The sequence below is a fragment of the Martes martes genome, assembly GCF_963455335.1.
Source record: "Martes martes genome assembly, chromosome: 3".
NCBI lineage: Eukaryota > Metazoa > Chordata > Mammalia > Carnivora > Mustelidae > Martes > Martes martes.
Genome location: NC_137890.1, coordinates 168,077,707 through 168,104,674, shown reverse-complemented (window position 1 = coordinate 168,104,674; position 26,968 = coordinate 168,077,707). Strand labels below are relative to the sequence as shown.

The 26,968-nt window shown below is 37.5% G+C and overlaps 1 protein-coding gene across 1 annotated transcript in view; it reads right to left on the bottom strand.

The window, feature by feature from the left end:
• Positions 1-26,968, bottom strand: part of USP37 (ubiquitin specific peptidase 37) — a 76,408-nt gene that overhangs the window by 13,720 nt on the left and 35,720 nt on the right. Inside the window, exons 10-18 of the mRNA XM_080799310.1 lie at positions 25,080-25,211; positions 24,796-24,919; positions 23,940-24,130; positions 17,606-17,723; positions 16,239-16,318; positions 13,253-13,417; positions 11,556-11,621; positions 8,701-8,842; positions 5,658-5,913 (exon numbers count right to left, since the gene is read on the bottom strand). Coding sequence (XP_080655436.1) covers positions 5,658-5,913; positions 8,701-8,842; positions 11,556-11,621; positions 13,253-13,417; positions 16,239-16,318; positions 17,606-17,723; positions 23,940-24,130; positions 24,796-24,919; positions 25,080-25,211 — 1,274 coding nt within the window. The remainder of the gene's footprint in view (positions 1-5,657; positions 5,914-8,700; positions 8,843-11,555; positions 11,622-13,252; positions 13,418-16,238; positions 16,319-17,605; positions 17,724-23,939; positions 24,131-24,795; positions 24,920-25,079; positions 25,212-26,968) is intronic.

Genomic DNA, 26,968 nt, shown 5'->3' with positions numbered 1-26,968 from the left:
GGAAGGTCACAAGAGGGTTTTTTAAAGATGGTTTTTTTTTTTTTTTTAAGATTTTATTTATTTATTTGACAGACAGAGATCACAAGCAGGCAGAGAGGCAGGCAGGGGCAGGGGGTGGGAAGCAGGCTCCTTGCAGAGCAGAGAGCCCGATGGGCTAGATGCCAGGACCCTGGGATCATGACTTGAGCTGAAGGCAGAGGCTTTAACCCACTGAGCCATCTAGGTGCCCCTAAAGATTTTTTTTTTTTTTAAGATTTTATTTATTCATTTGACAGACAGAGATTACAAGTAGGCAGAGAAGCAGGTGCAGGGTGGGCAGAAGCAGGCTTCCTGCTGAGCAGAGAGCCCGATGTGGGACTCAATCCCAGGACCCTGGGATCATGACCTGAGCCGAAGGCAGCGGCTCAACCGACTGAGCCACCCAGGTGCCCCTAAAGATGGGGTTTTAATCACTTTAAAATTAAGGCAGACAAAGGGTGCCTGGGTCTGGGATCTGGCTCTCTGCTCAGCCCAGAGCCTGCTTCCCCCTCCCCCTCTGCCTGCTTCCCCCTCCCCCTCTGCCCGCTTCTCTGCCTACTTGTGATCTCTCTCTCTCTCTGTGTCAAATAAATTTAAAAAATCTTTTTTTTTCTTTTAAATTAAGACGGACACGAATTATTTATTTATTTGAGAGAGAGAGAGACAGCGAGAGAGGAAACAAAGCAGGGGGAGTGAGAGAGGGTGAAGCGGGCTTCCCACCAAGCAGGGAGCTCCATGCAGGGCTCAATCCCAGAACCCTGGGATCATGATCTGAGCCTAAAGCAGACACTTAATGACTGAGCCACCCAGGTGCCCCAAACAAGAATAACTTAAAAGAGAGGGAAGACCAGATGCAGGAGAGAGTAAAATTTCAAGAGAAAAGGTCTTTAGAAGGCACAGTGGGTAAAATTCTGAATATGAATAGAGGGACTGGCCTTACATAAGAGCCAGGATAGTTCCTCCATAACAAAAGTGAAGGCAGACTTTTCATCTGACTACATCTCTCTTCTTTGAAAAGTACACAGCTTAGCTATAAAGCTAGAGTGTGTGTGGAAAGAGAAATGGAGATTTGAGGAAGACATAACAGAGAATGAGAAAATAAATTTACTAAGGAAGTATGACAGAACTGACTAGTCACATTTAGTACCCACTTAAGAGTGCAGTCATGAATAAGAGGGAAGTCTAGTCAGCACGAAATTGTGATTTTCACCAGTAATCTTCAGCTGCTTGGGTGTAGGTATGGAATACGAAACTAAATGAGCTGGGAGCTAGGCTGTGTCAGGTGACTGTGACAAAAGAAAAGAGAGGAAGGAGAGGAGAGTACCAAGATCCGGCCCACAGGATGGGAAAGTGACAAGAGGTGATCAACAGCAAAAAAGAATTTTTTTTTTTTTTTTTTAAAGTAGGCTCCACACCCAGCATGGAGCCCAACATGGGGCCTGAACTCACAAGCCTGAGATCAACACCTCAGCCAAGATCAAGAGTCACTCAACTGACTGAGTGACTCAAGAGTACACTCAACTGACTGAGCCACCCAGGCAGCCCCCGACTGGAAATTTTAATGAGATCAAATTATCACTGAAAACAGAACATAACACTAAGTAAGCTGGAAGGAGAGAAGGATATATGAAATCAAGATTTCAAAGGCAGCACAGTTACTGATGAAGACAAAGTCAAGGGGATCAGTTCTCTAACTACCATGCATCAGAATCATTTGGAATCAAAACACCAAACGCCGACTCTTACATCCAGAGTTTCTTATTCAGTAAGTCTGGGGTGGGGCCACAGATGCATTTCCAGCAAGTTCCCACATGATACTGATGATCTAGGGACATACTATGAGAACCACTAATTTAGGATAGGACTTCTGTCAGTGATCAAGATGGGGTAGGAAAAAAGATTTAGAATTAAGATCAGGAATTAAGAAACCAGGCTATTGAAAGGACCATTTATGAAGATGCTGAATGCCCTAAGAATGTTGGTAAGAGAGAATGAAAGGTAAAAGACAGCTATAGAAAGAGAAAATAGGAGGCAAAGTTTGAGGTCTTATACTTCAAGGAGCTGGGATTTTTGCAGGATAAAAGGAGACCAAACGGTTGGAGATGGAAGAGGGCAACAAGGAGAAAACCTATCCCATCTCCAGGCTCTGAAGTATCAGGGTATGGGGGAAAAAACAACTTATACTTAAAGAACAGTGGGGCAATCCATAATGGGAGTCTTTCAAAGAAAAACTGGCCTTGACTAAATACTAACGGGACCTAACTACTAAATGCAGTGGGTAAGCTTTGGGTACACACACACACACACACACACACACACACACGAATGAGACAATTGGGGAAATGCATATAGACTTCATACTAGAATTATATATGGAAATACTGTTAGTATTGTTAGGGGCAATAACTTATGTAGGAAAATTTCCATATATTTGGAGATTCAGGCTGAAGTGTTTTAGGGCAAAATATGATACCTGCAATTTCAAACAGTTGCTTTAAAAAAGAAAAGTGCATGTGTCCATGTGTGTAGTCTGCAAAGATGGCTTCCAGTGAACTACAGAGTATTGTCACTGTCGGTATTTGTACTCTTGTGTAGTCACCCCAGAGTGAATCTGGGTAGACTCTCACTGTGAGTGCTTTAAGAACAAAATGTGGTGGAACTGATTCCCTAACTCTGAGCCTAAACATTACATTAAGGAGGCCAGGCAGCTTCATCCCCTTTTATGTTCTGGGAGCCCTGAGCTGTCATGTAAGAAGCTGGCTACCTTGCTGGAAAGATCATGTGGAGAGGGACAGGCCCTGAGATTACGTGGAGATGAAAAGATGAAGAGAAGAGGGGGAAGGGAAGGAAAGAATGGGGAGGATATCCAGCCACCCCAATGGACCTGTCTAGCCAACATCACCAAGGTGCCTAGCTGAGCCATCTTGCATGTTACAACCTAGTCACAACCAGACAATCCAGAGTTACAAGAGATACTACAATGTTTTAAGATACTAATTTTGGGTAACTGCCGTACAACTACATACACAGACACACATACAGTGAGGGGAGAAAGCAAATGTGAAAAAATGTTAAATAATCAATCTATTTAATTTCTCTGTGGACTTGAACACTTTCAAAATAAAAGACTTACAGTGGATTTTGATATTTGATCATTCCTTGGTTTTATTGTTAATTTTTCAGAGTATGATAGTGGGATTGAGGCTATGTTTTTTAAAAAAGAGTTCTTTTAGAGACACCTGGGTGGTTCAATTGGTAAAGCATCTGCCTTCGGCTCAGGTCATGATTCCAGGGTCCTGGGATCAAGTCCTACATCAGGGTCCCTCCTCAGCAGGGAACCCGCTTCTCCCTCTGCCTGCTGCTCCCCCTGCTTGCGAACCCCACCTCTCTCTGACAAAAAAAAAAAAAAAAAAAAAGAATAAAATCTTAAAAAAAAAAGTTCTTTTAAAGATATTAAAATCTTGGGGCACCTGGGTAGCTCAGTGGGTTAAAGCCTCTGCCTTCGGCTCGGGTCATGATCCCAGGGTCCTGGGATCGAGCCCCACATCGGGCTCTCTGCTCGGCAGGGAGCCTGCTTCCTCCTCTCTCTCTGCCTGCCTCTCTGCCTACTTGTGATCTCTGTCTGTCAAATAAATAAATAAAAATCTTAAAAAAAAAAGATATTAAAATCTTTACTGATGAAATTATCTAATATCTGGGATTTACTTCTAAATAATCTAGGGGATGGGGTGAAGGAAGATGGGATATATATGAAACAAGACTGTCTTGTTTATGATAATTACTGTTAAAGTGTTTTAGGGTGAAATATGGTATCTGCAATTTCAAACAGTTGCTTTAAAAATGGACATTATTGTTGATAACGGATATAAGGGGGAAGATTCATTACACTCCTCTCTCTACTTTTGTCCTTGCTCCATATTTCCTGTAAGTTAAAAAAAGAAATGTTGCAGCAGAAGCAATGTCTTTGGGTTTCAGTTACAGTGAGGTGAATGGAACAGTGATATTAAAGAAACAAGAAACAAAAGAAGGCATGCATCCAATTGGGGAAGACAGTCGCTAGAGAACAGGATTTTATTTAAAAAGGCTATAAAGTACTTACTAATAAGTTTGTTCTCCCCAAAGCTGCTATATGGTTGTAAGCCACTGTGGTTATTAATGATTTTGATAACTCAGTGTTCTCCCCCACTGGCACAGAGAATCTAGAACTAACTATACATAAGAATAACTTCCTTTGTTAATTTTAGGGAGATGTAGGACTGGGCAAAGATGTGAAAGGAAGAGCTGAAAGTAGGAATTACTGGCAAAAGGCAAAAGCACTAATGTTAACCAACGATATCTAAGGGCAGTGACTGTAAGTTTAATAAGAGAACGGGATGTCCTAAGGATATTTGCATCAAAAAGGGAGGAAAAAAAGGAATATCTATATCCAAAAACCTTCAGCTCTTTGCATCCAATTAGACTGAGGATATACTAATTCTTACCTTTACTTGCACATAAAGTAATTCACAATTGATGAGGCTTAACCCCAAGAATACAGAAAATAATTGTGATTTACTACTATTCTCTTCACCTCCCAAATTCTAGGCTTGACATACTGAAACACATCAGCTACACAGACAGATAAACATACATATTAGGGATATCTGGAGAAAAATATTAGAGTTGGTTATAGGAAGAGGTAGTAAAAGTTTTCTACCTAAAAGATCTTAAAATACCCACAGTGTACAAGGCAAGGAGGCTCTGTTTTTCCCACTAACAGACTGAAAAATAACAAAACATGAATAATTACCACAAAATAAATTTTTATCTGTATAGCACTTTACACTATATATGTATATAGATGACCTAACATTCTACTCACAATCTTCTGAAGTATGACTGGTATATCCCCGTACAGAGATAAGAAAATGGAGTACCAAAGAGGTTAAATCGCCTGTTTAGAAAATTCACAGCTATGGGCCACCTGGGTGGCTCAGCTGGTTAGGCATCCAACTCTTGATTTCAGCTTAGGTCGTGATCTCAGGGTTGTGAGATCAAGCCCAGCATCAGGTCCATGCTTAGTTTAGTCTGTCTGTCCCTCCCCTGCCCCCTCTGCTCCTCCCCTTGCTCTCTCTCTCTCTATAAATGAATAAATAAAACCTTTAAAAGAAATTCAGAGGTAGTCAGTGGTACAGCCAAGATGAGGGGCTTTAAACCTAACCTCTTAGTTCAGGGGTCTTTCTACCATTATAAAGGGATGAATCCAAAGGAGAATGGAGAACTTGAATTATTTTATACACTAAAACCTGGTACAAATTCAGATACAGAAAAATGAGGAAATAATTACAGAGTTCTGAGAGTAGTGGGGAAAAAAAAAGATGACAAAAAAATGACACATTTACTTAACTGCACAAAAGAACCCTAACTTTTCTTTTGATGTACACTTAAAGGGATACAGCATACTTTACCAACAGCCTCTGGAAGCTACTCACAATATATACTTCTCATTTTTTAAACTGATTTTTTTAAAAAAGCATGAAAATATGATTAGTTCTATTACCCAGATCCATATTACCTCCCATTATTTACAAGCCACTTGTCCCTATAAGGCTTCAGAACACAGTTGTGCCTTAATAGATGTTTATTTTCATTAAACCTACCGGGCTCTGTGACTGTTTTGGGCTTCTCAGTCTCCACAGGGTCTTGATTTTCAGGCATTTCTTGAATATCATCTTCTGCAAATCCAGTATCTGGGCTGCTGGTTGGTTTATCATCATCTTCATGACTCAGAGTTGGTGAAGCTTCTCTCTTACTCATCTCTAAAACAGCTGCTAGAAGCTCTTCTTCGCTCATTCCATCAAATCCGGAGTTTTCCAATTCAGACTTATCAGGATCTACCCTACATGATCTTGAATCCTGAAAAAGAGAGTCGCTTTTAGAGGAAACCTGAATGCCTGAGAGTACAGCAATCTTAAAGTGAGTTTATTTATTTCTAACATTTATTTCTAAAATGTTTCCTCTCTTTGATGTTTTGAATTGACAATCAATAGCCAATATATGAACTCACTGGCAACCCTAACTTTCTTCTAATAAATATATAGGGACACATGTTTATTTTATTGATTACAGTAAGTGTTAAGTAAAGGATTTGGGAAATACATAAAAAATAAAATAAATTCACTCAAAATCCATCACTCAGAAATAATTACAGTAAGTATTTTTGGTGTATTTTCTTCCAGATATATGTGAGTCACACTATGGACACTGTCACCATACCTAGTTATTTTTCTGTTTTTAAAAATTATTTTATATTTTTAAATTTTTTACTTAAATTCGATTTAGTTAATATACAGTGTATTATTAGTTTCGGGGGTAGAATTTAGTGATTCATCAGTTGCATATAACACCCAGTGTTCATAACATCAAGGGTCCTCCTTAATGTCCAATTACCCCATCCCCCCCTTCACCTCTCCTCCAGCAACCCTGTTTGTTCCCTATCATCAAGAGTCTCTAGCAGTTTGCTCCCTGTTTTATTTTATTTTCCTTGCCTTTCCTTATGTTCATCTGTTTTGTTTCTTAAATTTCACCATACGAGTGAAATCATATGGTATGTCTTTCTCTGATTAACTTATTTCACTCAGCAAGATACCCTCTATTTCTATCCACATTATTATGAATGGCAAGATTTCACTCTTTTGATGGCTGAGTAATATTCCATTGTATGTATATACCACATTTTCTTTACCCATTCATCCGTTGATGGGCATCTGGGCACTTTCCATAATTTGGCTATTGTGGACACTGCTGCTGTAAACATTGGGGTGCAGTGCCCCTTCAGATCACTATGTTTGAATCCTTTGGATAAATAGTAGCGTAATTGTTGGGTCACAGGGTGGTTCTATTTTTAACTTTTTTGAGGCACCTCCATAATGTTTTCCAGAATGGCTGCACCAGTCTGCATTCCCACCAACAGTGTAAAAGGGTTCCCCTTTCACCACATCCTCATCAACATCTATTGTTTCCTGAGTTGTTAACTTTAGCCATTCTGACTGTACACCTAATATTTTTTCCCTAATATTTCTATTTAAATGTTGTGAGTCACCATGTTTTTCTTTTTTCCAAATAAATGAGAAAAATAAAAACATCAATATTATATAAATATTCAGAAGTTATTTTCTGATGAACTTTCTCTCGCTTCTGGGAGAACTTCTGACTTTCTACCATTTCTCACTCAAAGTGAACAGCCATAAACTATCTCCAGCTTTGAAATAAGATGGGAAACAAGACCAATAAAAATTAACTACTAAATTGTTATCTTAACAAAAGGGAGATTTATAATCAGTCACATGAAATGATGCAAACTCCTAGGGAAGCTTGTATCTTCAAAGTATTAACTATTGTTAGGTGTCAAGATAGAAAATGATGAAGTTATGCCTTCTCACATTCATTATTTAAACCTCTACATTACCTGCTTGACCTATTGATGTAAAACGTTTACTATAGTCCCCCATACATTAACAATTAGTATTAAATAAAGCAAATGATTACTTCAGGACCCACATGTAAAAGTAGCTCTGAAGATTAACAGGAGAAAGCAATTTACCTGTCACTGCTAAAGTCTCAATCATAGAAACAACCCAAGTGTCCATCAATGGATAAATTAAAATGTGGTATACATATACAATAGGATACTATTCTGCCACAAAAAGACAAAATCTTGCCATTTGCAACAAAATGGATGGACCTTGAAGGTATTAAGCTAAATGAAATAAGTCAGATAGAAAAAGACAAATACCATATAATCTTGCTTACATGTGGAGTCTAACAAAACAAAACAAAACAAAACCCCACCAAGCTCACAGATGTAGAGAACAGACTACTGGTAGTTAGGGGTGGAAGCTGTGTGTGTGTGCGTGTGTGTGTGTGTGTGTGAGAGAGAGAGAGAGACAGAGACAGAGACAGAGAGACAGACAGAAATGGGTAAAGCAGGCCAACTTCCAGTTATAAAATAAGTAAGTCATGAGGATAATGAGGATGTAATGTACAGAATTAGACTACTGTTAATATTTTATTGCAGATCTGAAAGTTGCTTAAGAGAACAGATCTCAGAAGTCCTTCCCACAAGAAAAGAATTTTTTTTTGCTAACTATGCATGGTAATGGCTGTTAACTAGACTTACTGAGGTAATCTTATTGCAAAACATACAAATACTGAATCAATATGCTGTGCATCTGAAACTAAAATGTCAATTATACCTCAATAAAAAAAAGTCCCAATCCATTTTTATTTTTTTAAAAGATTTTATTTATTTTTTTAACAGAGACATAGCAAGAGAGGGAACACAAGCAGGGGGAGTGGGAGAGGGAGAAGCAGGCTCCCTGCTGAGCAGGGAGCATGATGAGGGGCTGGATCCCAGGACTCTGGGATCATGACCTGAGCCGAAGGCAGATGCTTTACAACTAAGCCACCCAGACACCCCGTCCCAGTCCATTTTTTTAAACAGACTGGTTTTGTAGTTATAGAAAGTATACTCTTTAAAACTAGTGTTTCAGCAGACCCATTCAGTTTATGAATTTATGATCTATGCTATTTTATTAAGTTTGCTTAAAAAAAAAGTTTGCCAATTCTCGTTATAAAGGCATTTGTTTGAACAGTAAGAGCTATACAAATATTTGTCAAGTATTTTGATGAGAAATTACTTACTTTTTCCAGGTCTTCCGGCTGCTGTTCGCAGCCTGACATTTCACAGATTCTCTGGCTAAGGGCCACAGAGCGTTTCAGCTCATCCTCACTGTCTGAATCGAGGCATAAAGCCAAGGAGCTCTTGGATTTGAAGGGGAAATTCCTGTAATTTAAGAAAAAAAAAAAACCTCTATGAGTCTGATAAATTAACATTTGTCCTTGTTATTCCCTTGATGTGTAAATACCAAAATAAAAAACTTTTCCATTATGGAAAATGATTTACAGAGAAAAAAAGATATAGCAAAAGTGGTGTATTTAAGCATTACCTTTGCCCCACTCCAAAACAGCCATGCTTTGAAAATTTGACAATTGTTATGCTATAATAAAATCCATCTGTAAACCAATCACTTTGCGCCTTTTTTCTTTTAATGATCAACCCCAAAGAAGTTTTTGTTTTTATAAAGTTCTCTACTGAATGCATGCAAACATAGCAATGAATAAATGTTTTTGACAACACTGTGCATGAGGGCTAATTTTTGATCTTTTAAATTATGATCCATGTATTTTAAAATTAACAGTAACATTCCACTTATCCAATTATATGTAGGTCAGACTTCTGGCAACCTCTACTTTCCAGAACACAGGGATTCAAAAGTAAGAAAAAAGGCTTCGAGGAAAGCAGTAGTTTCAAAGCCAATGTACTTTACTCTTTAGACAGGGACCCTTTCTTTCCCAGGAAATGGTGTATAAAATAACATAGCAAGTTCATCAAGAAATGAGAGCTAGGAAATGAGAGAGAATAACCACAAAAAGGGCAATAAAGAACTATGAAGTCATTTAATACAAACTGTTTTGTAAGAATTAAAAGCCTCTGAGGGCATTATCATATCAAAACACAGGGCAGTAAGTGACACTCATAATGCTGATTCTAACTCATTAAAATATATTTAAATTATCTTCAGTGTTTTATTTAGGAATAGAAGGAATTCTGTAAGGTTACAGAGTATATAACCATCTAAAATGGCTAAGCATCTTAGAGATTAATACTTAAAAAAGCAATATTCAGCTATGTAAAAATTTGTATGTGGAATATCAAATATCATTCTTCAGTGATACCAGATAAGTAAGGTGTTACTGCATTGTCTTCTAAGTGAGCTGAAAATAAACTAAAAGAAAAAGTGGTAAAGGTCAAAGAGCACGAACTTTCTTTGATGGAGGTTAACATAAATTCTTATACTAAACTAAAAAAAAAGTAAAATGGAAAATTGGAAAAATGCAATTAATCTAAATGTAAAAACTGTAAATAAACATATACAATGATGGCACCAAGAAATAAGAGGCCACAATGGAAACCAGGAGGATTGCATAGCAATGTAGATCAAAGAAAAGAGGCAAGTGGTCAGTGATAAGCCCAAACATAGTCTGTGGCTGAGAGCATCCAGGTTATCACTGCACTCCAGCCTATACACTTAAATAGCCTCCCATTATGTGTTCAAAAGGGTTTTCAGTATAACTTAGAAATAGCCAATTAGCCATCTTAATTCCTCATTTCTGATTTCATGCTCACCAAGCAAAGCTGAATGTATTAATTTGTTTACCCATGTAAACACTTTGCTGAAGGACGGTGACACCTGGCTACAAATGTACCAGGGTCAAATGTGACAAAGGACATTGTAGAAGAACCAATGGTATTCTTGTTCGTAACTCAGCCTCTTTTAAGTTTGATCGGCATGACAGGTCTTCTAGGGCCTAATTATCCTTTATTGACCAACTCTCAAATTCTCATACCAGTAGACCCTGGAGAACAGATGACCATGCCAAATATAATGATGCCCAATGAAACCCTCTCCTTCTTGAAACTATAGTGATTTGGTACATAAAGAGTGCATTCCATTAATAATTACTATATTCACAGAAGGCAGCTTGCCTGTAGTAAGGAAAAATATTCATCCTGTAAATGCATCACTTGCTCACTTTCTAAGCAGCCAAGTGGTATTGCTCATTTGTATCTTGAGAACGGGCAAGAGTATTCATATCGGTACCATTTCAGATTTCTAGTCATGTTAGTCATCTGGTTTTAATTGCACTGAAAAATAATTAACAGGAGGAAAAGAAAATAGCAGTTCCCAAATATCATTTTATGGTTATATAAGCCCCCCAAAGCCCTTAAACAACAGAAGTGTCTCTTTTCTAAAAGTACTTTGGGACATCAAATTTTCAGAAAAACTAATTTTAAAGATAAATGACAACCAAGTCATTTAGAACTGTTTAATCAGGAACTGTGGTTCTAGTTAAATCATAGAGGAGCTGTATTTTTTTTAAAAAGTATCTGCTTCCCTTCTTGGACAAATTTTTCCATCTTAAGTAAAAAATATAGAACATTTGTAGAATAGCTACATTTCACTGTGTGTTTGTTTTCTTGTTCCCTTTCAGAATTGCTCCAATTCAGTGTCTAAGATAGGAAGTCCCAGACTGGCTAGCAACAGGTGAAAAGATATTTTGGGAACCCCATGTGCAGCTTTGAGGAACAGTGCTTTATACCAACAGTGGTTATTTATCCCTTCAGGCCTTAAAATCCCTTGTCATCAGCCAATTTCTATAGTTGTAGATTGAAAATATAATGGATTAACAGATGATTTAAGAAGTTTAAAAACAAAATTTTGAGAAGATCATCTGAATGTGCTTCATTCTGTTAAAGATTTGTTATATCCTAGGTTATACTTCAAAGCAGATTCAGGAAAATTACAAAGTATAGTAATACAGAGCAGTTATCATGCAAAGAAAAACAAAGAAAAGGGGAGGGGATAATCTTGGAAATTAGGGTAAGCCAAATCCTTAAAAATACAAATTTTGGGTACACAAGAAATATAACTCACTTTGAAGGTGTAGAAGGGCTGGTGATGCAGGAATTCACCATTTGAGAGGCTTTCAATGGTCTAGAACTATCAGAAAATTAGAAAATATATAATGTATATAATTACATTATTAAAAATATTTAACTTATAAACTGAATTATTCTATACTATAGCTCCTTATATATCCTTTTGAAAACCAAATAATTATAATACGTCTACTAGCAATAGAGGCCAAAAGAGAAAACAAAATACCATCTGTAGGCTCTTCCTGATCCAATGATCTAAAAAAACAGCATTGGAAATGAAGTCAAAGGTAATGCATATGAAAGAACAACTTGGGAAAAATTATCTTGCCTCAGTTCTTTACTTTTAAGCAATAAAATAATAATAGCTCTCATTTATTGAGGACTTACTGGCTCTCAGACACTGGAATAAGAGCTCATGTGTACTACCTCACTTAATGTTCACACCATCCTATTATTTCCCCATACACAGGTCAAAGAACTTGTCCCAAGTATTCAAGCCGTTCCACTGTGGAATCATAGAGCCTGGTTTCAGGCCTGTGATCATAAATCACCCACACTGATGGCCACAAAGAGTAACAGTTCTACCAGCAGAGGGCAGTTTGCATTAAGCAAAAACATCTATTTTGATGAAAGCCCGTAAGAGAAAACCCAGAAACACTTAAGACTCTGGGAAAATATCTTTATTAGTAAGAGTCTTTCAGTGTAAACTTACACACAATGTAGCATATATTTCAATTATTAATCCAAGGGAAATACATTTTATAAAACTGAATCAATTATCGTTAGCAAATATTCATTCAACGTTAGCCAAGAGACCTGGCTCTTCCAGTTACTAACTGCATCATGACCTTAGGAAAATCACTTACTCTCCTTGGATCTTCTCTGTAAAGCTAAAAATTTAGGCAAAATCTCTAAAATCCTTTTCACTTCTAAAGTTGGAGAACTTTGTGATTCTTCCAAATTAGAGTTCAAGTATAAAAAAAACCTACAATACATGGCTCCAAAGTAATGCAACAGAGTAATGCAAGAATGAGCCATGTTCAGAGAAGTCCTAAGGTCTTCCCAGCACACATGATGACGCAAAATCAAAAGTAAAGGTTACTTATTTTATCACAGAAAAATTTCTAGGAACTACAGAAGTTCTTCATTCACATCAGTGATAATACATTTATGAAAACACAATCAATCTGGGGGGGGCACTAAATAAAATTTAGTACACCATTTCTCAAACTTGCATATCCGAAAGAGTCAGCAAAGGCATTTTAAAAAATACTTATTCTCAAGCCCTATCTCAGATCTACTACAACAGAACTATTAGGAAAGAACACAAGAATTAGTATTTTTTAGTGTTCAGTGACTCTTCTGAACAAGCAAATTTGATTTATATTCCCCAAATGTACCAAACTTGTCTTCTAGTGATCTAAAAGATTAAGAGCACTCTCTAAAAAGGTTAACTTATTATGAAAGGCAATTAATGTACTCAGAAAAACTTTGTTTAAGCATTTTATTTAATTACTTTCATCAGGCAGTAATTTGACACAAAATCCCAAAATAAAGCAAAATTAAAAATCTCCTTCTTGGTCTGATTTTACCTGAGAGTCATGTTATCTAGTTCAGTCATTGTTTTGATCAGATACTAAAGCCCTTCTACTTCAAAAGGAATGGTAAAGAAATTCTCTCTCAAGGACTTACATTGCCATATGTGCATTCCAACCAAGGGTGAAGGGTGGTTTTGTATTTTCAGTGCAATGAGAGGATAGGGTCAGGTATCTTGGGATGATGACTTGCTGCCCAATCTTGTTGTTAAGTGAGAGAGTGACATTGAAGCTATATCGTTTCAAATGCAGAATGAGGATCCTGAAAAACAGGAGATGACACAACTAGTTCACACATAACAAAGCTAGCTCTCTTACTAGTAACTAACCATGTTAGACAGCTTTTGACTTAAAGAATACTTTTGGCTAAAGATCCTTCAAAGAATGTTTACTGAATAGCTGCCATGTGCTAGGCATTGTGCTAGGTACTAAGAATATAAATAAAGATAAAACATGGGCATTGGGTGGATAAATGAGGTTTGGGTAAAATATTTATAATGCTCACAGAAAAAAAAAAACACCAAATAAAACACATTTTATTTTAAAATGCTGGTATTGGGGGGCACCTGGGTGACAAAGTCAGTTGAGTATCTGACTCTCAGCTTTCGCTCAGGTCATGATCTCAGAGTCATGAGACTGAGCTCCGAAGTTGGGCTCCACACTCAGCATGGAGTCTGTGTAGTTTCTCTCTTCCTCTGAGCCCCTCCCCCCGATTCTCTCTCTAAAATAAATATATAAATCTTAAAAAAATTTTTTTTAAATTAATAAAATGTTGTTATTGGGTTAAATTCTTAAATTATTTACTTCAATGTTATATAGTTTACCAAAAAATAGGCATTATATAACCATTAATGGTAATTTAAAGTGTTAAATAGCCCTTATGTTTGACGGTGAACATTAAATTTTTCAAGATGATTTTTGACAAGAACTGTTTTGTTTTTTTTTAAAGTAGGCTCCATGCCCAGCATGGAGCCCAACATAGGGCTTGAACTCATGACCCCATAATTAAGACCTGAGCTGAGATCAAGAGTCAAACACTTAACTGACTGAGCAACCCAGGCACCCCTGACAAGAACTGCTCTTATTTCAATGTGTAGCACTTTCTCTGGAAAAAAACTAAGAAAGAAATAGGAAAGTTTTCTCAACTTACAAAAAGTTCTACAAAATTTACATGCCAAATCTGGGTTGCGGGTCTGAAAAGGCTTTTAGCTCTGTAGAAACACTTCTTTTTAGTTACTATTGTGCCAACCTTTTCACCTCTGATACAGACCATAATCTCTGCTTGATGGACTAAATATATTTCACAGCCCACAAGAACACTTTAAAATTTGAATTTCAGAACTCTTATGGCAATAAACCTCAATTCTAGGCAAAATAATGTCTGCATTATGGAGAACGGTTTCCCTTTTTACTGTATATATCTTTATCACAGAAGCCATAAACTAAAAAAATTATAAATTAAAGTTACTATGTTTTTCTTTAGAAAGTATGCTAGAACTCATAATCTTCAAATTCACAACTTGAGGATCTAAATGGTATGAAGAGATTAAAACTAATGTCAAATATTTCCACTAAATTTCCAAATAATCCTACCAAAATAAAAGGTAATATGAAACAGACAGATGATAGTCAAAATCACTTTTCTACAAAGATGAGGTGGACTAAAACTCAACATATTTGATAAAGATACCCGGCCTTTCAAGAATAAAAGTAAACTGGCTTTAATACTGAAATGCAAAAGTCTGACAATCAGGATTAATGATACAAAGGCTTCTAAAGTTTGGAATAAGTAGACCTGTAACACAAGCGACCTACCAGAAAAAAAGGAAAACCAAGGGAAAAAATTTCCCTTGGTTATTTTTTTTTTTTCACTAAAAGAACAAATAGCTAGACACTAGAAAAGGGAACTTGCCAGGTCAAACAAGTACTCCAAATTGTACATGCTTCCCTTAGTTAATGACAGCTGGTAACAATCAATCCTTTGCCTTAAGGTTTGTCTCCTCCATCTCCTGCCTCAAAAACACCCACCAATAGGAAAGAATAAGTCTCTCGAGTAAGAAATGGTCAATATAATACTGCTATGATTCAGAAAGTCATTTCTTTAAAAGAAATTCATTTTCTAGAAAAGAGATAATGGAATGTAAAAGAACTAGTCTCTAGCGGCTAGGTTCCAGAAACTCTACACTTACAGAAAAGTGAAGCTAATAAAAGAAAGTAAAGCACTTTGCAGGCAAAGTGCCACATAAATACTTAATAATAACAACCTTGTTTGTGGTTGAGATCTATTCTTGGAAAGAACTAAAAGCTGCACTATAATCACATCATATTTTGTCTAACTAGTTTGGTTTTATGTGTGTTTACACAGAGCTAATGTAAGTTAATTTCATTCCTAATTCTGAATTTTTTATTTTATTTATTTTTTTATTTTTTTAATTTATTTGACGACAGAGATCACAAGAAGGCAGAGAGGCAGGCACAGAGGAGGAAGAAGGCTCCCCGCTGAGCAGAGAGCCCGATGCGGGGCTCAATCCCAGGACCCTGGGATCATTGCCTGAGCCGAAGGCAGAGGCTTTAACCCACTGAGCCACCCAGGTGCCCCCTGGATTGTTTTGATTATAGGAAACTTACTAACTTACAAGATCCTTTGAATAAAGGAATCAAAAAAAAAAAAAAAAAACCCTGCAGAAAATTACTCTTCTTGTTTTATTTTCACGCACACATGTATGTATTTGTGGCAGATTTTTACTGAAGGTTTTGGAGAAGAGGAGACTAGCTCATAATCAAACTGCAAATTATAACTGAATGTCATACATTACCAAATTAAAAATCTACTACCTAGTCCCTACCATTGGTCCAAAGTCTCACCAGCTACGTCCTTACTGCCATCTTTCAAGGAATCTCAAGTGACTTCCCTTGTTCAGCATTCCAAATCATCTTCCTTTCTTACACAAGAGCACCCTAACTTTCCATCCTCTGCCTTCTCCTACCTCAGCTTTGCTTTCCCAATCCATTCTACTGAGCCACTAACCAGTACTATCTGTGAGTACTTTAAAGAAGAAAAACTGAAGAGCAATTCATTTTACCTGGGTAGCCTGTTAAATTTGTGCCTGACAAGAGCACACTTCCCACCACACTTCTCACAGGAATACTCAAGTTCTTCTGCCTGTAAAGAGACAAGAGGAAAAAATAAAGAAGCATGAAGTTGAATCTGCACTACCCCATTATATGCTAACACTCTTTTCTAGTCAACTAGTTTAGTGCAATGACAACTCCGACCAGTTTAAATTTTGTGTCTAGAGTCACAAGCCTTACTAAATTAAGACCTAATCCTCAAAATAGATATAATATCATGCCCTATTTCAGAACTCCTAATTTCCTTTTTTACCATGGAAACATCTCAATTTATGACAGCAACTAGACTCTACAGTAGCAGATTCTCAACCTTTTCCCCATGGATGCACAAGAACCACTGCCAAGAGTATATCCAGATTGTAACATTTGGCCATAGCAGAGATAAGATCACCTTTGGGTTAGGCGGAGTTCCTGGTCTGTTAGGTGTAACTCTACCCCTTTCTTATAATGGAACTCAATCTTCTGGTGACAGCCCACTAAGAACTGCTCTAAAAGGACCAAAGTTTGGGGTGGATATCATTACCTAGAGAAAACTGAAACAAGAAATCCTTAAAAAATGGGGGTAAAGATACACATTTGAAAAGCTTCAAATTCTATGATAATAACAGGAATAGTAAGGAATGATAAAACAAAAAGAAAAGCAGAGTATTTATATTTGGGTGGAGCTGAATGTTCATCATTTAAAGAACAGAATTTTTTTTTTAAACCTCAGGAAGACAACCCTGCCTATTTGCTACAACAAAACAAGACCCACTGTTAAAGAGACAAAGGCTGATCCTGGCAAATTTCCTCAGTTACAAAGGACTGCTACACAACAGGTCCAATTATGCCCCCAAAACTTGCTGAGTATCTGTGACAGTGTATCACAGAATCATATTTATCCACAGCTTTGACTAAACATGACTTTTCCCTTTTGTTTCTAATAGGTTACATACAACCTAAGGAAAAGAAAAGAGTATTTTTTCATTCCTCAGATCTTAGATACAAACTCATATAGCATCTCTAATTTTTACAAACACTACCAAATTTTAGCACATGCTTCAAGTTAATATTTGTTTACAAATAACTGCATCTAAGGTTGTCTAAAACACCTGCTATTGAATTCATGTATATTCTACTTAACCAATCAACAGTCTTCTTCAATGAGTTAACAATTAGATTTATCAAGCTCTTAAAATTAAATTTTATAAATATTTCTCATTTGTTTTTCCCTTCATGTAATTTGTTGAAATTCTGTCTTAAAGAAACCAATTTCAAATACAATTACCTATGCTATATAAAACTTAGGTATGTGAAGATACCAAAAGATATTACTTACCCTAAAGAAAAGATCAAGAGAATCTTGAATTGAACGAGGAGGGAGTGGCTTTTTCCTTCGAGGAAGGTCAATGGAGAGGTCATTAAACTGTTCTCTCTTGGGAATAATCTCTCCACATCTGTCCGAATAAAAGAAGACAAATGGAAGCATTTAGAAGTCTAACTGTGCAATACAAAATACAAATATACTTCAGAAACACTGTGCCTGCAGAGAGCTTCGCAGGTACTGACAAAGACTATCCTTAGTTGATAAGCAATATACAACACGTGAGTTTTGCAAATTTAAGTACTTTATCAGAATGCTAATTTTTTTTTTTAAAGCCCCAAAAGTTGGGGCCCCTGGGTGGCTCAGTGGGTTAAGCCTCTGCCTTCAGCTCAGGTCATGATCCCAGAGTCCTGGGATGGAGCCCCGCATCGGGCTCTCTGCTCAGCAGGGAGCCTGCTTCCCCCTCTCTCTCTGCCTGCCCCTCTGCCTACTTGTGATCTGTCAAATAAATAAATAAATAAATAAATAAAATCTTAAAAAAAAAAAAAAAGCCCCAAAAGTTAAAAACACTGAAGTACAACATACACATAGAAAAGTGAACCAAAGTTGGACAGTTTCACGAATTATCAGTACAGTTTCACAAATTATCAGTTAACACCACTTACTTAAATCAAGAAATAAAACATTATAAACTCCCTAGAAGCCCTCTCACGTGCCCCTTTCCAGTCACTATCCCTTTCTCCCAAAAGATAACTATTATCCTGACTTCTAACACAACAGACGAGTATTGCCTGTTTTTGAACCTTATATAAATGAAAGCATACAGTACGTTTTCTTCAGTATCTTTTGTTCAACATGCTTGTGAGATTCAAACATGCTTGCTGCATGTGGTTATAGTGCACCTTCAACTGGTGGCTCACATTAAGCTGCTCTGAGCACACCATAATTTATCTACACTACTACTGATGGACATTTGGATTGTTTCCAGTTTCTGATTATACAAACAATGCTTTAAAATTCTATGTGTTCAGCAACTCTTTCTGCTCACAGGTCCTGTACCCATGCTTTAATAATAAGAAACACCTTTTGCACTGAAAATAAAATAAAAATCCTGTGTGTTCTTAGGGTACCTGCGTGGCTTAGTTGGTTAAGCATCCAACTCTTGGTTCCAGCTCAGGTCATGATCTCAGGTCATGAGGTCAGGCTCCATGATCAGCACAAAGTCTGCTTAAGATTCTCTCTCTCCCTCTGCCCCTCCCCAAGCATGCACTCTAAAATAAAATAATCTTTAAAAAAAAATTCTAGGTGTTCTGGTGAATTTCTGTTAGCAGAACTGTTTGATCACTGGATATATTGCCACAGAATTTTAAAAAATGGCTCAGAGATCAAAACACTGTACTTATCTGGAAGCAAATTCACTTTTTTAAAAACAGTTTTAGTTGAGGATTTTCCTTCTCTCTGTATAGCAGCATTTTTTTAAAAAAAGATTTTATTTATTTATTTGACAGAGAGAGATCACAAGTAGGCAGAGGCAGGCAGAGAGAGAGGGGAAGCAGGTTCCCTGCTGAGCAGAGAGCCCGATGCAGGGCTCGATCCCAGGACCCTGAGATCATGACCTGAGCTGAAGGCAGAGGCTTAACCCACTGAGCCACCCAGGCGCCTCTGTATAGCAGCATTTTTAGTAATATTCAATCTCCTGCCCCAGTTGAAGACTGGAGATCTTAAAAATATATCCTTCATTCAACAAATATTTGAGTGCCTCTATCTGATAGGCCGAATTCTAAGATGACCCTTACCCTTTGTATAATTCCATCCCCTTTAAAATTTTTTTTTTTTTTAGATTTTTAAATGTTATTTATATTTTGACAGAGATCTCAAGTAGGCAGAGAGGCAGGCGAGAGAGAGAGGGGGAAGCAGTCTCTCCGCCGAACAGAGAGCCCAACATGGGGCTCGATCCTAGGACCCTGAGATCATGACCTGAGTGGAAAGCAGGTGCTTAACCCACTGAGCCACCCGGGTAACCCTAATTCCATCGCTTTAAAGAGAACTTGTGACCATGATGAGCTTTCACTCCCATGATCAAGTTGCTTTAAGACAAAGGGATTTTGCAGATATGATTAATGTTACTAATCTTGAGTTGATTTTAAAAAAAGGAGATTATCTGAGTGGTCAGACTTAATCACTTGAGCTCTTTAAATCTGGGTCTAGAGGTCTCAAACAGAGGAAGTCAGGGATTCAAACTCAGACATGTACTGCTGACCTGAAAGAAAACCAACAGCACTGCTGTGAACTGCCTCTGGAAGCCATAGAGCATGAACCTACAGGCAGCCTTTTGTAAATGAGTAGTTGCAGCTAACAGCCGGCAAGAAAATGAGGACTTCAGTACCACAATCATAAGGAACAAAATCCTGCCCACAACTTTAATGACTGTGGAGGGGGATCCAGATGAAAACAAGCAATACCTTGACTTCAGTCTTCTGACACCATGAGCAGAGAACTTGGCCACACCCTACCTAGACTTCTGACCTATGGAACTGAGTTAATAAATACTGTTTTGAGCTGATGAATTTGGGCGATTTCTTAGGCATCACTAAACATGCCTTCTATATGCCAGAAACTGTTCTAGTAGTACTGGGGTTACAGCAATGAACAAACTCAAGATAAAATACCTCACTGCACAAAGCTATATTGGAGGGAAAAGACAGTAAAAAACATGTAAGTAGGGGTGCCTGGGTGCCTCAGATGGTTAAGTGTCTGCCTTTGGCTAAGGGCACGATCTCAGGGTCCTGGGATAGAGCCCAGCGCCAGGCTTCCTGCTCAGCAAGGAGCCTGCTTCTCTGTCTCCTCCATGCTCCTGCTCCCGCCCCCCTGCCCCCACTATCTGTATCTCTCAAAATAAATAAATAAAATCTTTAAAAAAAAAACCCAACCACATAATAAATATGTATGGTATGTTAAAGTGACAGTGATAAGTGCTAAGGGAAAAAAATAGTGCAAGATCAGAGTAGATGGTTGGAATTTAAATAGGGTAAATGTCTAGAACATGCGTTACTGAGCAAATGGCTTTTATTTTTTTTATTTTTTTTTAAAAGATTTTATTTATTTATTTGACAAACAGAGATCACAAGTAGGCAGAGAGGCAGGCAGAGAGAGAGGAGGAAGCAGGCTCCCCGCTGAGCAGAAAGCCCGATGCGGGGCTCGATCCCAGGACCCTGGGATCATGACCTGAGCCGAAGGCAGAGGCTTTAACCCACTGAGCCATCCAGGCGCCCCAGCAAATGGCTTTTACATAAAGATATGGCGGGGAATATGGGGAAAGAGAATCTGACATAAAGAGACGACTAAGTTGAAAAGGTCATTAGGTACCAGGATCTGGCATTAAAAAAAAAAAATAAAGGAAGCTAATTTGGTAGGAACAGAATGAGGAAGGCAAAGAGTAGCAGCAGATGAAGTCAGAGTTAACTGGGGGAAGAGAAGCTGCTGAAAAACAGATCATACAGGATTTTGCATATTACAGTAAGAACTTCAGCTTTTATAGGTTAACGAGGAGAGGGCTAACATGATCTAACTTCCACTTTAAATGGATCACTTTGGCTAATGTGTTCAAAAAAGACTAAAGGGAGAGACAGGATAGAAACACAGAGACCAGTTTAGAAGGTATTCTAACAATCCAGCCAAGAGATGATGGTGGCTTTGATCAGAATGGTGGCAAGAGGTCAGATCCTGGGATATACTCTGAAGGATTCCCTGACATATGAGATGGAGGGATGCAAGATAAAGAGAAGAGTTAAACACACCACGTTTTTGGGCTGATAAACTCTGAGTACGGAACTGTTATTACAGAGATTTATTACTGAGATAGGGAAGACTGCAAAAGGTTTTATGGAGAATATCAAACACTTAGTTTTAGATAATTTAAGTTATTTGAATGGAGAATTCTTCATATTCAATAATATACTGCCATACCAAAATACCTTATTAATGTAATTGAAAACAATTTAAACTACAGCATTTAAACTACATTCCGGGGACGCCTGGGTGGCTCAGTTGGTTGAGCGGCTGCCTTCGGCTCAGGTCATGATCCCAGTGTCCTGGGATCGAGTCCCACATCGGGCTCCTTGCTGGGCAGGGAGCCTGCTTCTCCCTCTGCCTCCGTCTGCCAGTGCACGCTCTCTCTCTCTGACAAATAAATAAATAAAATCTTTAAAAAAAAAAAAATAAAAAAAAAATAAACTACATTCCGTTTAAACTACAACAGTTTAAAAAAATAAGTACATCTGGCAAATTGGCCAAACTAACCTATAGTGAGATGGGACAGAGGCTAAACAATGGAAATTACAATCTGAGGTATATGCGATCTTCTGAGAGCCAAAAACTATTTTGTGTTTAAGGAACTGTCTTAAAGAAAATTGCTAATGAAGCAACAAAAGCAAGGTCTTTAAGGAGGTGGTTGTACCACTGCTGCTGTGGCCTCACAGTGTCTTGCTGCCACCCAGACTCGCCACACTCTTGGGCTGCTGCTCAGTCTACCCGCCCGGCATATCTAACATCCCATGTGCTATGTCACTTCATGCACGGTGCACACACTTCAAACATCCACCCAATATCTGGGTGCTGCGTAAGGGGAGTGCCTGACTGATGCCGCTGGCACAGGACAGCAGCCACTACTTTGATATGGCCTTCTTGCTTCTTGTGCTGCCTATAGCCATTTCTGTCAGGGACCACTGAAATTTTCCTATTAAAAAAAATGTGGTTGGCACCCCCACAATTAAGTAACAATAATTAAAACTTTGCCTAACCTGAATAAATTTGTTGGTAAAGTATGTTAGAAGAAAAGGAAAAAATAACTAGCTACCATATTATTAACTGCTGGTGGGCTCTCCAGCTTTTAGGAGCTGGACTACATTTATAAGACGTGGACTTTTTGGGATGCCTGGGTGGCTCAGTTAGTTAAGCCGCTGCCTTCAGCTCGGGTCATGATCCCAGGGTGCTGGGATCGAGTCCCACATCGGGCTCCTTGCTCGGCAGGGAACCTGCTTCTCTGCCTATCACTCTGCCTGCTTGTGGGCGTGCTCTCTCTCTCTCTCATTCTCTTTGACAAATAAATAAGTAAAATCTTAAAAAAAAAAAAAAAAAGTAAAATCTGCCTTTAAAAAAACCAACAAAACCTGGACTTTTTCTTGTAAAAATAATTTATCCACTGGGGGAGCAAAACTGAAGAAATTGTGAAGATAAGAAATGTCACACATACTAGTGATACAACACTCTAGTGTCTATCTGAATGTTCAAACTTCTAGTCACAATTATTAAAATGTTATAGTTGGGAGAGACCTCATGACCAGTCTAAGAAAAACAGAAATATGGAAGACAGAATGGACAGCCAATATATGCGTTTTGAGTATTTCTAAAGAAAATTTCAAAACAAATGGAAGAGAAGTACTATTTACAGAACAGTTTTCTTGAGTGGAAGAAAATCCCGAATCTTTCAGAATGAGAAAGCTCCATCATGTCAAAGGCAAAATTAAACAAAATACTTAGATGCAAACTTGTGAAAATGTAAATTTCAAAATTAAAGAATACCACAGATTTTCAGGAAGAAAAAGATTACCCACAAAATCAGGTTTCTCCCAAATGGCACAGATAAGAAAACACAATGGGATAGTATATGTAAGATATTAAGAGGGAAAGGCTATGTGTGATTCAATAATTCTGTATTAACTCCTGTGTGAGAGCAACACAATTCTTACTTATACAGAAGGATTCCACTCTCTCTGAAAAAACATATTCGGAGATGTACTATCAATAACTGAAAGATAAATCAAAATAGCACCTTTTGATGTGAAATGCATGGTATAGAAGTCTTGGTGATGAGCATGGAAATTATGTAGAAAGTCTGAATAATCAAGAAAAATAAGGTTAAAAAGCACTGCAAAGGTTAAAAATAATTCAGATTTTGATCCTGTAAAAAAATAACAATTTTTAATAAAAATAATTAAGCTTAATAAAATAAGCAATAGGAGGGAGTCTTTTCAGGTAAAAAGAAAAGAACAAGTATTCCCAAAGATCTCGATATTCCACAGAGATTAAAAGAAAAAGCCACAAAAACAAATTCATAGATCAAAATTAAGTGTTTAGTCAGCACTACAGCACATGACAAAATAGTCAAGCTCTCCTTAGTTTTCACCCTACAAAGCATTTTTATAGAAGATATAGAAAAAAAGAGATGTTTGGAAGAATCTACGCATTTATGTGCCCTTATGACAAAGAAAGGAAGAATTAAAACCTTCTAGAAGAATTTTAATCACTTGCCATAAAGAATTAAAGAAGAGTTTTCTTAGAGGTTACTTACGCTTTACAGATGATGGAGTGCTGAACCTCAAACTCCAAGTTAGTAATAACAGGGCAGGTGTACACTCTGGTGGCCGAAATATCTGACGAATTTTCTTCTCCAGGAACAGGTTCGGTCTTCCAAGTTTTATTTAACTTTTCCATGTCCTCTTTCAGCTGGTCTAAGCACTGACTTAAAAATTCATGAGCATCCTAAGAAGGCACAATATCTTTAATCATAAGAGCAAAACATTTCCTATCACAATGATAGCTTGCTAACACTGTGACTTATATAACTAAAGCACCTGGAGGTCAGTACCATATGTGAAAAAGGTCAGATTTACTCTAACAATCTGGGGGTACATATTTTGTGAATAAGAACAAATGACACTGCAACTGGTGAATCACCTAATTTTACCTCTGAAACTAAGAATGCACTATATTATTGTATAGTGTTGTATGTTGTATTACACACACAACACATAGTGTCTTATTACATAGACAACACTATATGTTAACTGAACTGAATTCAAAGAAACATTAAAAAAAAGAATGACAGATTTTATATTCTTAACTACCAGTTGGATTAACATGAATGAATAAATGAATCACTCCTTTAAGATAAAGTGTTTTTTTCTAAAATAGCCTTTGTAGCTAAAAGAGCCTAAGTTCCTATTATGGCAAATGAGATTTTTATTTTTCAAATATAATAAAATACACAGAAGAGTCTTATTAAACCTTAACATAAGTCCTCAGGTCTTTCAACCTGTGATGAACACACGTACACAAATCTCATTTAAAAATGGAAATTAGATAATACACTGATATCATTTCAATTTCCCTTATCTCTAAAATGTTTAAAAACAATTAGTACTCACATTCTGCATATAACCAGAGAATCTCTCTGCCGTAGCGGAAATGGCATTTTTAACCTTCTTGAGTAAATCTTTTTTGGTCTCTGAATTACAGATATCTTTTTTAACAAGCAAGTGTGCAAAGCGTCTGTTAAAAGAAGAGACAAGTTTGGTGTTATTTTACAGAGGTTCAGTTAGCATATTTTAAAGACTGTTAGCAATGGCACATAAAACTTTTCAGCGTCTATAACTCTGCTATTCCATAATCAATAAGGTAAAAGGTTACTTAGTAAGAATGTAACAATTACCTGATAAGTGCATTGAGTGGAATTTTCTTCCATGGGATACCTTGCTTAAGCAAGTCATTTGCAAATGATTGAAGTGAAAAAAGAGATTGTAAGATAGCATTCATATAGCAGGTATTTCCCAAATTGGAGAAGCTGAAAATGAAAAAATAGTACTGTTGAAGATGACAGTAGTTCCTGACATATGTTCATTAAAGTACGGGGTTCTCCAGTACAGCACACATCAAAATCACATGGAGGGCTTGTTAAAATACATATTGCTCGGCCCCAAACAGAAACTGTAAATCTAGACAGAGAGGGTGCAAAACTGTGCATTTCTAACAGGACTCCAGTTGATACTGATGCTGTTGGTCTGGGGACCATACTACGAGAACCACTGGATTGTAAGATTATAACAAGGAAAATGATACATTTTCAAATGATGCTAAAAATAACTGGGGAATTATCCAAAGAGCTATTTGTTCATGTTTATAATTTTAATTTTTTCCCTGAGATATAATTTAACTCATTTCTCTTTTGTATATCCCCAGCTGGGTCATAGGATATATGTGTTTAGGTTTAATGGGTATTGCCAAACACTTTTCTAAAGCAAACTTTTAAAAAAACTTTTATTTAAAAATATTCCCTTGGGGCACCTGGGTGGCTCAGTGGGTTAAAGCCTCTGCCTTCGGCTCAGGTCATAATCCCAGGGTCCTCGGATCGAGCCCCGCATCGGGCTCTCTGCTCCGCAGGGAGCCTGCTTCCTCCTCTCTCTCTGCCTACGTCTCTGCCTACTTGTAATCTCTGTCTGTCAAATAAATAAATAAAATCTTTAAAAAAAATCCCAAACTCTCAAAAAAGTTGCACAAGAATAGTCTTTATCCATATTTACCAACAGTTAATCTTCTGTACTGTACACTTTACCATTTAATGCACCTCTCCCTGTATTCCTCCTGAACCACGTAAGAGTAAGTTACATAGATCACAGCCCTTCAGCCCTAAATACTTCACGGTGTATTTCACAAGAACAAGAAGATTCTCTTATATAATCAAAGCAGAGTTAGCAGCCTTATAAAATTTAATGCTGATATGCTCTTATCTAACATACATTGACATTTGTGAAGAATACAACCTCCCCACCCCTACCACTGGTTTTTAATGGACTGTTCCTCATGTTGTTTGCTATTTCTTCATGAAGAGATTCAGTTTAGGCTGGAAAAGCACATAGTGACACAGTAATACTGTGTCTTCCCAAGGGTATCACACTCAGAGGTACATGATACTCCTGTGCTGATCACTGGCGATGTCAATTTTGAATACCCTGGAGAACTTCCACTTCAGACTATGAGGAAGTATCAGGGTCTGGAATTATCTTACCATCATGGACAATGAAAAAAAACAGTGGACAAAACACTGAACAACAGGCAGCACCAAGACTGTGATCCTTAAGAGAAGGGAAACAAATGGTGTGCGTACATCCATTATGTAGCGTTTCTGGCTGCAGGCAATTTGTGAACTCTGTCCAAGAAGGGGTACCCAAACAGAGCCTAGAAATCATGCTGCACTGAGTTGAAAGAAACTGGAGTTTGATAGGCTAAGTCTGCTAAGATTTCTGGGACAGAGTACCTGAGAGGAGGGAGCTGTACAAAGAACTCCAGAAATACACAGTCTGTTTGTTGTTGAGTATTCGGCTGAATACCAGCCTGTGCATGCTTGCGGTAAAACCCCATGACACCAGTGAAGAACTTAAAGAAAAAGAATGATTACTGGGAAGCTATTAGCAGAATAATTCCCAGAGCTCATGCAGGACCCAAAATTGTTTGAGTTCCCACTGGAGTGGAGAGACCTAGGTGAACTCATAGGACATTACTAGAAATCCCAGAGGAGCTATAATTTAGAAAAGGAATTAAATT